Source organism: Erythrolamprus reginae, chromosome 7, assembly GCF_031021105.1.
Source record: "Erythrolamprus reginae isolate rEryReg1 chromosome 7, rEryReg1.hap1, whole genome shotgun sequence".
NCBI classification, from domain to species: domain Eukaryota; kingdom Metazoa; phylum Chordata; class Lepidosauria; order Squamata; family Dipsadidae; genus Erythrolamprus; species Erythrolamprus reginae.
The window spans coordinates 71,947,131-71,961,893 of NC_091956.1; the positions used below are offsets into that span (position 1 = coordinate 71,947,131).

General features: G+C 39.6%; 1 protein-coding gene across 6 annotated transcripts in view; it reads right to left on the bottom strand.

Moving 5' to 3' along the window:
* LRBA (LPS responsive beige-like anchor protein) overlaps window positions 1-14,763 on the bottom strand; it is a 453,900-nt gene that overhangs the window by 12,256 nt on the left and 426,881 nt on the right. For all 6 annotated transcript variants that reach the window (XM_070757811.1, XM_070757810.1, XM_070757809.1 and 3 more), the window contains one exon: window positions 2,899-3,000. In XM_070757811.1, the coding sequence (XP_070613912.1) occupies window positions 2,899-3,000 (102 nt within the window). The remainder of the gene's footprint in view (window positions 1-2,898; window positions 3,001-14,763) is intronic.

Sequence of the window (14,763 nt, forward strand, 5' to 3'; positions counted from 1 at the left end):
TTTATAAGAAGAAGCAATTTTTCCCATAGGAATCAATGTAAAAGCAAATAATGAGTGCGATTGGGGAAACCACAGGGAGGGTGGAGGCCCTGTTTCCTCCCAGGAGATTACTAGAGAGGCACCAAGGAAGCTTCTCCCCCCTTTTCCGGCCCTGTTTCCTCCCAGGAGATTCCTAGAGAGGCCCCTTGCCGTTTCCGGTTACAGTTTCGGAGGCTCGGTTTGTAAGTGGAAAATGGTTCTTGAGAAGAGGCAAAAAAATCTTGAACACCCGGTTCTTATCTAGAAAAGTTCGTAACTAGAGGCATTTGTAGATAGAGGTACCACTGTACTAAGTTGATTTAGTGTTACTAAAACAAAAATAATTGTGATTTTAATGTCCAGTTCAAAATGGTATCTAAATGTAGTTGTTAATAGGTACTGGTAGATGTACAAATGAAAAAAACAGATGTTGCGTTACAACAGTTCTAAGAATCAATTATTATCAGAGCTTCTGGAAAGTACGGAATTATGCAGAAGGTAACAGGTTGCTCCTTTTGGGATTGTACCAATTCTTTTTGTTTAATCAAACCTTTTTGCTCCTATTTCTGTCCATAAAACCTGTTAGTACAGGGTACATGGTTGTTAGGGATTGCCATTGTAAACTGCACATTGTACACTTGTACCAAACTTGTACTTAAAAGAGTTAATGTGCACTCAAAGAGTTAACTTGTACTTGAAGAGTTAATATTCAAGGCTGTTTCGTCACTTCCTCATTGAAGCTATAAAAGCTCATTATTCTGCTCGGTCACTTCCTTTACTTTTGCCTGAGAGGGGGGAGTTGTGTTTAAGCTTTGTGCTTGTATAAGCTTCGTGCTTATTATCTATATTGTATTTTGCTTTGTGTTTCTATCTTGCAATTGCTCAGAGCTTATTATCCTGTATTTGCTTCGTGCTTATTCTGGATTGTTTATATTCTGTTTATATATAAATAATACTTATTTAACTAAGTCTGTGTCTTGGCTGTATCACACATTCACGCTCTGTTAAAATTCTCTGCTCGGTGATGTCAAAGGTTTCATAGCCTAGCTAAACCGAGACAAGCCAACAAAACCCACATAATTTTTATATGAAGCAAACGCATGTGTCTGTTTATTTGAATCTTATTTAGGCGGTCAAATGAAACTGGCTAATAAAGTTTAAGAAATATAATGTAAATATAATATAAACAAAATACATTTTTCAACCAACACAAAGAAGTTCGTGAAAATGCTACAAATCAATAGCTCAGGCTCAATTACTTTCCCAGTGCCCAAGCCTGGGAAAACAACCGTGTTTTCAAAGTTTCTGAAAGGTGAATAGAGTCAGGACAAGGTGCAGCTTAGACAGTACAATGTTCCAGAAGGAAGGCAGAGCTATGGAAAGGGCTGTAGACTTGAATCCTCTAGGTGACAATCTCTTACTGATGGAATTGGACCATGCCCCTTGTGCCCAACTAAATGGGACAAATAAAACCTATTGGCACACAACAGAAAGCTATGACAAGGCCCACCTGGCCACAGCTGACACTTATTTTCTGAACAAGAGAATTGAGTACTGGAACACATCCAAATTACAAACATTTCTGTATGGAGTAGTGCAACCCCAGCAGAACCAAGGATGAAAATTAAGTTAAAAACAAGTTAAAGTTTCTCAAAACCATACACCTTGAGAACTCAAACTGCCCAAGGAGCTGCTGATACAGTTCTACAGAGGAATCATTGTGTCTGTCATCTGCACCTCTATAACTGTCTGGTTTGGTGCTGCAACCCAACAGGACCGACACAGACTTCAGAGGACAATCAGAACTGCAGAAAAAACAATTGCTGCCAACCTGCCTTCCATTGAGAACCTGTATATTGCACAAGTCAAAAAGAGGGCGGGGAAAATATTTACTGACCCCTCACATCCTGGACACAAACTGTTTCAACTCCTACCCTCAAAACGTCGCTATAGAGCACTGCACACCAAGACAACTAGACACAAGAACAGTTTTTTTCCGAACGCCATCACTCTACTAAACAAATAATTCCCTCAACACTGTCAGACTTTCTACTAAATCTGCACTTCTATTCTTCTAGTTTTTCTCATCATTCCTATCATCCATTTCCTCCCATGTTGACTGTATGACTGTAACTTGTTGCTTATATCCTAAGATTTTTTATTAATATTGCTTCTTCGTTGCTTATTTAACCCCTATGACAATCATTAAGTGTCGTACCACATGATTCTTGACAAATGTATATTTTATTTTATGTACGCTGAGAGCATATGCACCAAGACAAATTCCTTGTGTGTCCAACCACACTTGGCCAATAAAATTCTATTCTATTCTATTCAATACAGTCATGGAGTCCATGGAGTTTCTACACAGTATCTATCTCTTTGGCACAAAAGCAACAATTGGATCTGATCCCTGGAGACAAACTTAACAAACATGGTCTCACATCCAGTCACCACCGGGGCGGCATTTTTGTACACCACCAAGAGTCCTTTATGACCAGGTCTATTCCACTATACTTGCTCCTAGATCTTGGCTGATATCACACCTCAAGCTTAGAGAACAATCCTACCAGGGGTGGGCTGCTGCCTGGGGGGGGGGGGGGGATACAGTGGGGTAGCAAAAATGGAGCGCCACCACAGAGCACCCAATTTGCACTGAAAGATGTTGAAAGAAAATGCATGGCGACCTGCATAAACCACACCAACAGTGTGATAGCAAAACTTGGTAGCCCTTCACTGAATCCTACCTCCAGCATCCTTTCATCCATGATGAAATCACATATATAAAAAGCTGATTTTCTAAAAGTATAAGCATCTTCATGATAAGATTCATTATTATAAGAAATAAATATTTCCAAGAAAAACCTTTTAAAAATGTACCTTTAGAACCACTTATCACTACACCAAGTTCGGCACAAATTGCTGCACAGGTAATTTCATAATCATGTCCAGTCAAGATAGCCCGAGGAGCAGCAGTTTCACCTGTAAAGAGATCAATGAAACAAAAGTTTCTTAGCAACCTATAATTAATCCATTTGAGAACTTTCACAATTAAGAAAATGTATATTTCAATCCCAAATAACAAAACAAATATCTGAACTGGAATTGTTCTGTGCATTTGATTCTGAGTAGATACCATGTAAAATATATTTAATGCATTCAAAATCTGAAAAAGGCATTCTCCCAAGTGCACAAGACTAGTTTTTCAACCCTTCCCAATGGCAAACTATAGATGGAGAAAGATATGGAGATCTTTTTTCAGCACCAGAAAGCAAGCAACAGGGCAAGGAGTTCTGTTAAAACAACTACCCAAGCAAGATATAACTCAAGTGAGTGGGACCATTCCATAGCCCAGTGTCAAGCTCAGAATTTTATTTATCAGATTAACATTATTATTATTATTTATTATTATTATTATTATTTATTAGATTTGTATGCCGCCCCTCTCCGTAGACTTGAGGCGGCTCACAACAATAACAAAGACAATGTAAGAACAAATCTAATAATTTAAAAAACACTAAAAAACCCATTATTAAAAGCAAGCATACACACAAACATACCATGTATAAACTGTATAGGCCCGGGGAAATGTCTCAGTTCCCCCATGCCTGATGGCAGAGAAGGGTCTTAAGAACTTTACGAAAGGCAAGGAGGGTGGGGGCAGTTCTGATCTCCGGGGGGAGCTGGTTCCAGAGGGGCAGGGCCGCCACAGAGAAGGCTCTTCTCCTGGGTTCCGCTAAATGACATTGTTTAGTCAACGGGACCCGGAGAAGGCCAGCTCCGTGGGACCTAACCGGTCGCTGGGATTCGTGCGGCAGAAGGAACATCCTATAACATAGAAGTTGCACTCCAGGTTCAACCCTACATTGCATTTTGGGAACATCAGGTACTGCTTATGAGATTTTATAGATAATTATATCCACCTATCTATTCTCATTAGCATTTCTTTTAATTTCCACAAATCTACATGATCTGTTCAAAGGCTTTAAAACTGAATCACTTCTTTATAAACTTGAATAATGATGCCAGTTCATTTTGCTGGTTTTATTTTAATATTCTATTGCTAACACTGATATTTGGTGTACAGTGAACCCTCGATCATCGCGAGGGTTCCGTTCCAGGACCCCACGCGATGATCGATTTTTAGCGAAGTAGCGGTGCGGAAGTAAAAACACCATCTGCGCTTGCGCAGATGGTGTTTTTGCTTCTACTGCCGCCCGCCCTTCGCCCGCCCACGCGCGTGTTGCTGGGGATGTTCCCAAGCGCGCGCGCTTTCCCCAGCAACGCGCGCGCGGTGGGGACTCCCTAGATCCGCTCCTCAGCTGGGGAGCGGAGCTAGGCTGCCCCAAGCTCGCGCGCGCCGCCCGCCCGCCCACGCTGTTGCCGGCTCCGCTTCCCAGCTGGGGAGCGGATCTAGGGAGTCCCCACCGCGCGCGCGTTGCTGGGGATGTTCCCAAGCGCGCGCGCTTTCCCCAGCAACGCGCGCGCGCGGTGGGGACTCCCTAGATCCGCTCCCCAGCAGGGGAGCGGAGCTAGGCTGCCCCAAGCTCGCGCGCGCCGCCCCGCCCGCCCACGCTGTTGCCGGCTCCGCTTCCCAGCTGGGGAGCGGATCTAGGGAGTCCCCACCGCGCGCGCGTTGCTGGGGATGTTCCCAAGCGCGCACGCTTTCCCCAGCAACGCGCGCGCGGTGGGGACTCCCTAGATCCGCTCCCCAGCTGGGAGCGAAGCTGGGATGTTCCCAAGCGCGCGCGCTTTCCCCAGCAACGCGCGCGCGGTGGGGACTCCCTAGATCCGCTCCCCAGCTGGGAGCGAAGCTGGGATGTTCCCAAGCGCGCGCGCTTTCCCCAGCAACGCGCGCGCGGTGGGGACTCCCTAGATCCGCTTCCCAGCTGGGGAGCGGAGCTAGGCTGCCCCAAGCTCGCGCGCGCCGCCCGCCCGCCCACGCTGTTGCCGGCTCCGCTTCCCAGCTGGGAAGCGGAGCTAGGGTGCCCCAAGCTCTCGCTCCAGCCCACCGCCGCTGGGGTCTTACGGGGCAAGAGGGGGAAGACCCAGGGAAGCCTCTGCCCGGCGGGGAAACTCCACCATCTACGCATGCGTGGAAGGGCACTCATGCGCAGATGGTGGAGTTTACTTCCGGGTTGCAAACTAGCGAAATAGCCCTTTCGCGATCCTTGAGGACGCGAAACTCGAGGGTTCACTGTATTTGCATATGTGTCATTTTAGTTTCTAGTAACTTTTACAAATTTCATAAACATGTATGATTTGCTTTTTAACACAACCCTTATTTTGTATTTCCCAAATATGCAATATCTAATATGTAAACTTAAATGCAATTTTTTTTTTGCACTTATATTAAATTTTGAGTTGCAGTTCTTCATTTACTCAATAGTAACCAAACTACAATATCTGGAAAACTGGTTATAATATGTGCGTTTTTCCATGTAGAGTCAGCTTGAATATAATAGTACTACTTTCATGAATTAGGACTTTCAGATAGAACTTGTATGGAAAGTATCAGACTCATGTTTACAAAGGACTGACTAATTTACCAGTATGTTTGTAAAAAGAATTGTAATAATCTGTTAATCCAAAACAATATATATTATTCTGGGATTATAAAGAATGTTACATAATAAAACCAATGCTAAATGCTAAAAGGCATGGTATGTATGTTTGGTTTTATAATAAGGTTTTTTTAGTTGTTTAGTATTGGATTGTTACATTCTGTTTTTTATCACTGTTGTTAGCTGCCCCGAGTCTGCGAAGAGGGGCGGCATACAAATCTAATAAATAATAATAATAATAATAAATCTTCAAAGTCAGTCAATCAAATGGTTGTAGATACAAGCTAAAAGCAATATTAGTAATATGTTACTAATCACAATAACGCAACTACATACCAATATATAAAATACATAGTAATACAGTATATATGCTACTATACATTTGAATTAGTAACTTCCTTGTGGCAGCAGGGTCTTTCATACACAAATATGTTCTGAGCGGTGTTCTATTTAATAAGTTTACCTTTTAAAATATGTAATGAATGTAGGTTCACATGACTATGTGTATGATTGTGTATGATTTTTAATTAATGAAACATTTGCTGATTACATGGATTTGAAGGAGATATATTTAAACAATTATTTTATTTTCATTTTCTTTCTACTTATAAAACACGAGTCTTTAGAAAAGTCAGCCTGCTTCCTTTGATAATAATGTTAGGTATTTAAGAGTCTTCTGTGCTTCTGGTTTTTCCAAATAATGGGCTCAATTCAGAAATTGGTGGCAGAATAGAAGAGATTTCTTACTGCTTCATAAGATTGTCATGGTTTTCACCAAAGCAAAAGGAAAGTTTTACTTTGTAGCTGTTTCAAGGGATGTCATTTCAAACTTCTTTCAACTTTTCAAAGTGGCTTTATATCTTCTTTGAAATCCTTGGCTATTGACTTCAAAGAAGTGAAGCTTTGTCCCCTAAACAGGTTTATGATTACTTTAAGGCAGGCTTAAATTTATGTTAATTTAATCGTTCTGAAAATCTACAGGAAGGTTAACAAAATGAAATTAAACATTTTTCTTTGTATGTAAAATAAAACTGTTTCACACACCCGCTTTTCAGAACACAATATTTAAAATTACTTCAGACTTGTTCAGGGAGGCTTTTAAAAATTATATTTTGTATTTAAATTTGCACTCCTAGTCCAGTAAGATCTAACTAATCAATATACAAAACTATATTTTGGCTGAAGAGTTATCACAAAGCAAACTGTTTGTCCTGAAGAGTTTATTTCTTTTTTCCTTCTGAATGAAAGTAAGTTTTAAAGAATGGAATACAAATTTCAAAATGGAACAGGAACACTACATGATTCATGCAATTCAATTCTTTTTCAGTTCTAAAAATATTCACAAGACAGAGTAATATTTGCATTGTTATGAAGAAATTACTATTTTTATTTTAAATTGAACGGGTCCAAAGACGGGCTACAAGAATGGTGGAAGGTCTTAAGCATAAAACGTATCAGGAAAGACTTCATGAACTCAATCTGTATAGTCTGGAGGACAGAAGGAAAAGGGGGGACATGATCGAAACATTTAAATATGTTAAAGGGTTAAATAAGGTCCAGGAGGGAAGTGTTTTTAATAGGAAAGTGAACACAAGAACAAGGGGACACAATCTGAAGTTAGTTGGGGGAAAGATCAAAAGCAACGTGAGAAAATATTATTTCACTGAAAGAGTAGTAGATCCTTGGAACAAACTTCCAGCACACGTGGTTGGTAAATCCACAGTAACTGAATTTATTTATTTATTTATTTATTATTTAGATTTGTATGCCGCCCCTCTCCGAAGCCTGGGATAAACATATATCCATCCTAAGATAAAATACAGGAAATAGTATAAGGGCAGACTAGATGGACCATGAGGTCTTTTTCTGCCATCAGTCTTCTATGTTTCTATGTTTATTTCTTTCTACCAGGCCTGATTATGCAATGAAAAATGTTGACTTGGGTATCCATATAGATGTAACTCATTAACTGACTGACTGACTAACTAACTAAAATAATTAATTAACTAAATAAATAAATAAATAAATCAGTAAAGCACAGTTATTAAGTATTTAACTTCGAAGACAATTCTTCAATCAGGAACAAAAAATAACATGATGAAATTCTTGCAGGCAAGCATACAATATGTCAGATTGTTACTAGGAACTTAAAGTATTATTTCATTGTAATTCTATCTTTTTATTCTAACCCAGTAATTTCATAAAAGTATTCTAGGCTGAATGAACAGATTAATAATATAAATAACTCTAATATAAGAAGTCTACAACTCAATACCATGCATACGGTATACATTATACATATTTAGTATATGAATATCACTTTGTAAAAAATAAAAAATACCTTTGGTTATAAATCAACGAACAACTGGAACACAAAAATCTAAATGACATCATGGAGCATTAAAGCATGTTGGCCATTCTGTAGAATTGATTGTATTTCATTTCAGGCTCAAACTCAACCATGACAAGATGATGTGGCTGTGGGTTTTGCCTCCCAAGGACAATTCCATCTATCCGTCCATCACCCTGGGGGGGGGGGATATTGACCCCCTCGGAGAGGGTTCGTAACTTGGGCGTCCTCCTCGATCCACAGTTGACATTAGAGCACCATCTTTCAGCTGTGGCGAGGAGGGCGTTTGGCCAGGTTTGCCTGGTGCACCAGTTGCGGCCCTATTTGGACAGGGAGTCACTGCTCACAGTCACTCATACCCTCATCACCTCGAGGTTCGACTACTGCAACGCTCTCTACATGGGGCTACCTTTGAAAAGTGTTCGGAAACCGTGAGAGCAATCATGGGCTTTCCCAGATATGCACATGTCTCATCAACACTCCGTGGCCTGCACTGGCTGCCGATCAGTTTCCGGTCACAATTCAAAGTGTTGGTTATGACCTATAAAGCCCTACATGGCATCAGACCAGAATACCTTCGGGACCGCCTTCTGCTGCATGAATCCCACAGGGTTGGCCTTCTCCGGGTCCCGTCGACAAAACAATGCTGTCTGGCGGGACCCAGGGGCAGCCCCCACCCTCTGGAATCAACTCCCCCTGGAGATTAGGACTGACCCCACCCTCCTCGCCTTTCGTAAGCTTCTAAAAACCCAACTATGTCGCCAGGCCTGGGGAAACTGACATTCCCCCAGCTGTTTCCACTTTATGCATGGTTTGTTTGGATTGTATGACTGTTTTTTTATAAGGGTTTTAAAAATTGTTTTTAATATTGGATTTGTATCTCATGTATTACTTATTGTGAGCCGCTCGGAGTCTTCGGAGAGGGGCGGCACACAAGTCTAATAAACATAACATAAACACACATTTCAATTATAGCTGAGCTTAAAGACAGAAATACTGAAAAACTCTTCTTCTCTAATCTGAAACAGAACTACTATTCTGGCACTCTCTAAAACTAATATTCAGTATACAATATTTCTGAGTACAATGAGAGAGGAGGGATGAATAATTAGCATCTATTGAAGGAGATGACCAGAGTGTGAACTGACATCCATACTTAAGTGTGGAACATCTAGTAGGCAAACAAGAATCATAGGTACAATCAAGACAGGGAGACTCTGATTTTTTTCTTATTCAAAATTAATTATCTGGAAATTATTTATAGCATTTAGACTTATATACCACTTCATAGTGCTTTTATAGCCCTCTCTAAACAGTTTACAGAATCAACATACCAACAATCTGGGTCCCCATTTTACCCACCTTGGAAAGATGGAAGGCTGAGTCAACCTTGAATTATTTACTATTTGGAAACTGCTTCAGGTGAAAAAGCCAGCAGCAATCAAGCATATCATTATCCATTTTGTATACACGAAATTGAATGTTTCTGTAACTACTTATAAAGAATTATCTCAAAACTATTCATGATAGAAAAAGTATAATGTGGCACAAAAGCTACAAATACATCCTGTAATCAGAAATTTTAAACTCCATAGCCTGCATGATATATAGCTACTCATCTGAGTAATCCAAAGGCAATTTTGATTATTCCATTTTAATTGTTGTATGATGAAAACTAAACATCTAAAATCAATCTGGCTCTGAAGGGAATTTCACCTTTTCTAATTATGCTTAATGAATCCAAGTGGCCTTCTGGACGGAAGGGTTTCCCAAGGGAATATGTTAAGAAAATGACATACAACTGTTAAAATAAAACTGGAAAAAAGGATGTTTCTAGAGTGCAGTGGGAAAGATTTAGTTTCAATATTATAAAACAAAATTTTCACACGATTACTATGATAAGGATTGCACTTCAGAGGTTCAAATATATGCCAGCAGATGTCACTCTAAGATGCTTGGTTATGGTTAGCAAAAATGCCTTTAAAAACAAGTCTGGATGTTGCTTAAAGGCTGCTGTGAACCAATGATAAAACTAATAATTTTCAATAAAAAAAATTAAAATTAAATTCATCATAATTAATAAAATAATTAGTGTGCATGTCCAAGAGCTCATCAAGGTAATATGACTGGTTCTCTATATACCTTTCTAAACATACATGCAGACTAATTAATACTTCAACATTGTCAAATGATCAGAGTAATTGATTTCCTGACAAAGTAAAACAAAATTTTCTTGTCTAGCAGTATAAATTATTTTACTTTTAAAGAATCCATCAGCCCTATCATTTACTTTGTTGTACATGCTTTTAAACCTGGATTCAGAAAAATAAACTTCAATGTTGTTTAGTGTAAGAACTAAAACTTTTTCTTTAAGATTATAAAACATTATTGAGATTTTTACTAGAAACATAGAAGACTGATGGCAGAAAAAGACCTCATGGTCCATCTAGTCTGCCCTTATACTATTTCCTGTATTTTATCTTACAATGGATATATATTTATCCCAGGCATGTATAAATTCAGTTACTGTGGATTTACCAACCACGTCTGCTGGAAGTTTGTTCCAAGGATCTACTACTCTTTCAGTAAAATAATATTTTCTCAAGTTGCTTTTAATCTTTCCCCCAACTAACTTCAGATTGTGTCCCCTTGTTCTTGCTTTTGATCTCTCCCCCAACTACTGTTTATTTTTGAATATTACAGAATATTGCCTATCAAACAGATTATAAAAAATATATAGGGATTTGTTGAAAAGGAAAATGCAGGAAATTACTTTCTGTGTTTGGATTCTGGGAGCTAATTGTAATGGCTCCTCAAAGAAACACATGACAAAAATCAAGTGTCTCTATTTGAAGTAGGAAAATAGGAATGTAAGATGTTAGAATTGATTTCTCTGTAGTTGGGCTGCAGTTTCTTTTTGTGTGAAGACTGATTCAAAGAATGAGTTAAGCAGGTCTGCTTTCTCGGTGCTGCCTGTTACTTCTTTGCTGTCTTCTCTCTTTAGTAGACCAATTGTTTCATTGATTTTTTCCCCTTGTTATTTATGTATTGGAATAAACTTTTTTTTCTTTTCTTTTTTTTTTACTATTTTTGACTTTTGTTGCAAGTCTTTGTTCAGTCTGGGCCGTCGCTGTCCTGATTTTTTTCTTTACAGATCCTCGATATTTGTTGATACTCTGCCTTAGTTATGTGCCGCTCTTTCCATTTTTTGTATTTGTCCTTTTGCCCCCTTCAATTTGTCAAAGAGCCATGCTGGTTTCTTTTGGGGTTTTTTGTTTTTCTTTCTCATTAGTATTGTGATATTCTGGGATTTTTAAAATCATATTTTTCAGAGTTTTCCAGGGTTCTTGAGTTGTTTTCCCTTTAGGACTTTCACTCAAGGAATTTTTCCCAAGTTCTCTCTGGTTTTATCAAAATCAGCTCTTTTAAAATGTAAGACTTTTGTATCATTGTGTTCATTTGTTCGTGTTTGTGTTATGTTGAATTCTAGTATGACCTGCTCACCCTCTGCCAATGTTCCTGCAGTTTTAACTCCTTCTATCATTTCTTCTCTGTTTGTAAGTGTTAAGTCCAGTATGTCTGTTCTTCCTCCTTTATCTTTTGGACAACGAAGTTGTCAGCAAGGTTGGTTATGAACCTATTTGATTTCGCATTTGGTGCAAAATTAGTTTTCCAGTTGATATCTGGGTAGTTGAAGTCCCGCATTATTAGTACATTATACATTTTTTCTGCTTGACTGGGTGGCCTGTATTAATAATAATAATAATAATAATAATAATAATAATAATAATAATAATAATAATAATAAGATTTGTATTCCGCCCCTCTCTGTAGACTCGGGGTGGCTCACAACAACAATAAAACAATTCATGACAAATCTAATAATTTAAAAACATTAAAACTCCATTATTAAAGAAGACATACACACAAACATACCATACATAAATTGTGTAGGCCCGGGGGAGATGTCTCAATTCCCCCATGCCTGACGGCAGACGTGGGTTTTAAGGAGTTTACGAAAGGCAAGGAGGGTGGGGGCAGTTCTAATCTCTGGGGGGAGCTGGTTCCAGAGAGTCGGGGCCGCCACAGAGAAGGCTCTTCCCCTGGGACCCGCCAAACGACATTGTTTAGTCGACGGGACCTGGAGAAGGCCAACTCTGTGGGACCTAATCGGTCGATGGGATTCGTGTATGCTCCAGCGGCAGGTTGCATTTACCCGCATACCGGGGTGCTGTGCATGCTTCCTCCTGATTCAGATGCACCCACATGTCCCTCGCACAATTTTGTACTCTGGAGGTTGTCGGCGATTTCTTCTCAGCCACATGGAGGGCTGTCGCCGATCTTCCCAACCTTGATAAATACCCATGAAAAATCTGTCTAAGCTGAATGATGGAGTGCATAATTATTATGGCTGGTCATACAACCAGCCAGATGGTTAAACTGGATTGGTATTTCTGTTCACTACTGAGTTCTTCCCAAGGATCTGGGTTAGATAGATGTTGTTGTTTAAAAGGTATCACTGCAGGAGGATGTAACTGCATTTTGTAGTTGACTAATAAGGATTTTGTCAATGTCAATGTTCAAGTGCTATTCCAGATGTTTTGGAATTGCATCCAAGGCATCTATTAGTATTGCTACTACCTTTACTTTCTTTTGTTGTGGTGTTCTTCTATTTCCAATTTTACCCCCAGTTCTTTCCTTCTATTTTGCTGCCTTCGGGCATCACAATGTCTACTATCCAGACTTTTCTGTCTTTGTTATCAACTGTCAAGTCTGGGATATTGTGTAGCAGATGCTTGTCTAGCTTAATTCTAAAGTCCCAAAGCACTTTAGCTTCTTCATTTTCCATTACTTTGTGGTTTTTTGTGGTCCTACCCATTCTTGCTTGCTGGCAAGTGGTATTTCTTGCAGATAATCCAATTCACCATTGCTGATACTTTGTCATGTCATTGTTTGTGTAATATTATTATTATATGGAATCATATTTTCAAATCAACTTTTTTCTTTTATTACTATAATGTATAAAAAATACAAAACTTAAAAGCCCAAATTCAAACAACTATGAAAGAAAACCAAACAAAAATTTATTATTGCAATTCATAGCCCTTATCACCTTGAGGTTCGACTACCTTTGAAGAGTGTTCGGAAACTTCAAATCGTCTAGAATGCAGCCGCGCAAGTGGTTATGGGCCTTCCAAGGCATATTTCTCCAGCAGTCCGCGAACTACATTGGCTGCCTATTGGTTTCCGGATGCAATTCAAAGTGTTGGTTATGACCTATAAAGCCCTACATGGCATCGGACCAGATTACCTATGGGACCGCCTTCTGCTGCATGAGTCCCGCCGACCAGTTAGGTCCCACAGAGTCAGCCTTCTCCGGGTCCCATCAACTAGACCATGTCATTTTGTGGGATCTAGGGGAAGAGCCTTCTCTGTGGGGGGCCCGGCCTTCTGGAATCAACTCCCCCCAGAGATTCACACTGCCCCCACCTTCCTCGCCTTCTGTAAAAGTTTAAAGACCTATGTGTGCCGCCAAGCTTGGGACCATTAGACCCTAGCCCCCTGGCCAACAAATGTAGTACGTCTTGCTGAATGAATGGGAATGAAATATTTTATGTTATTAGAGTTTTTAAAGTTTTTTAGCTATATTAATTGGATATTTTAGATATATATATATTGTTTATTGTTTTGATATGTTGTGAACCCCCCCCCCCGAGTCCTCAGAGAGGGGCAGCATACAAATCCAATAATAAATAAGTAAATAAATAAATAAATATGTAAGAGCAAGTCAGTTTATAACAGCAATGTAAAGTTGTTACATATCAAAACTGATAGCTATAATCATGGTCTTTCCATTTTGTCTAATTAAAGTCAGAAAGCAAACACATTTTTTGATTTTTAATCCCTTAAATAATTGTTTTAAGAAAACTTCTGCATAACGTAGTAAGGTTTCAGTGTTCAACATCACATTAAGAACTTTAAACCTTAACAAGAACTCTTCTTATATTTCTCATAAACATATATACATCAATTAACATACTATTTTACCTAAAGAAGGGGTGTCAAACTCAAGGCCTGGGGGCGAGATTTAGCCTGCGGGGTGCTTAGATCTAGTCTATACAGCCTGAAATTCGACTACTGTAATGCTCTCTACATGGGGCTACCTTTGAAAAATGTTCGGAAACTTCAGATCGTGCAGAATGCAGCTGCGAGAGCTATCATGGGCTTCCCTAAATACGCCCATGTCACACCAACACTCCGCAGTCTGCATTGGTTGCCAATCAGTTTCCAGTCACAATTCAAAGTGTTGGTTATGACCTATAAAGCCCTTCATGGCACCGGACCAGAATATCTCCAGGACTGCCTTCTGCCGCACGAATCCCAGCGACCAGTTAGGTCCCACAGAGTTGGCCTTCTCCGGGTCCCGTCAACTAAACAATGTTGTTTGGCGGGATCCAGGGGAAGAGCCTTCTCTGTGGCAGCCCTGACCCTTTGGAACCAACTCCCCCCAGATATCAGAGTTGCCCCTTGCCTTTCGTAAGCTCCTTAAAACCCACCTCTGTCGTCAGGCATGGGGGAATTGAGACTTTCCCTCCCCCTAGGCTTATAAAATTTATGCATGGTATGTTAGTATGTATGATTGCTTTTTAAATTGGGGTTTTAAATTAACTTAAATGTAAATATTAGCTTTGTTTACATTGTATTATTAATGCTGTGAGCCGCCCCAAGTCTGCGGAGAGGGGGCCATACAAATCTGATTAATAAATAAATAATAAATAAAACAGAGCTCAAGAGCCCATTTTCACTGCCAAAACATTTGGGCCAGTGACA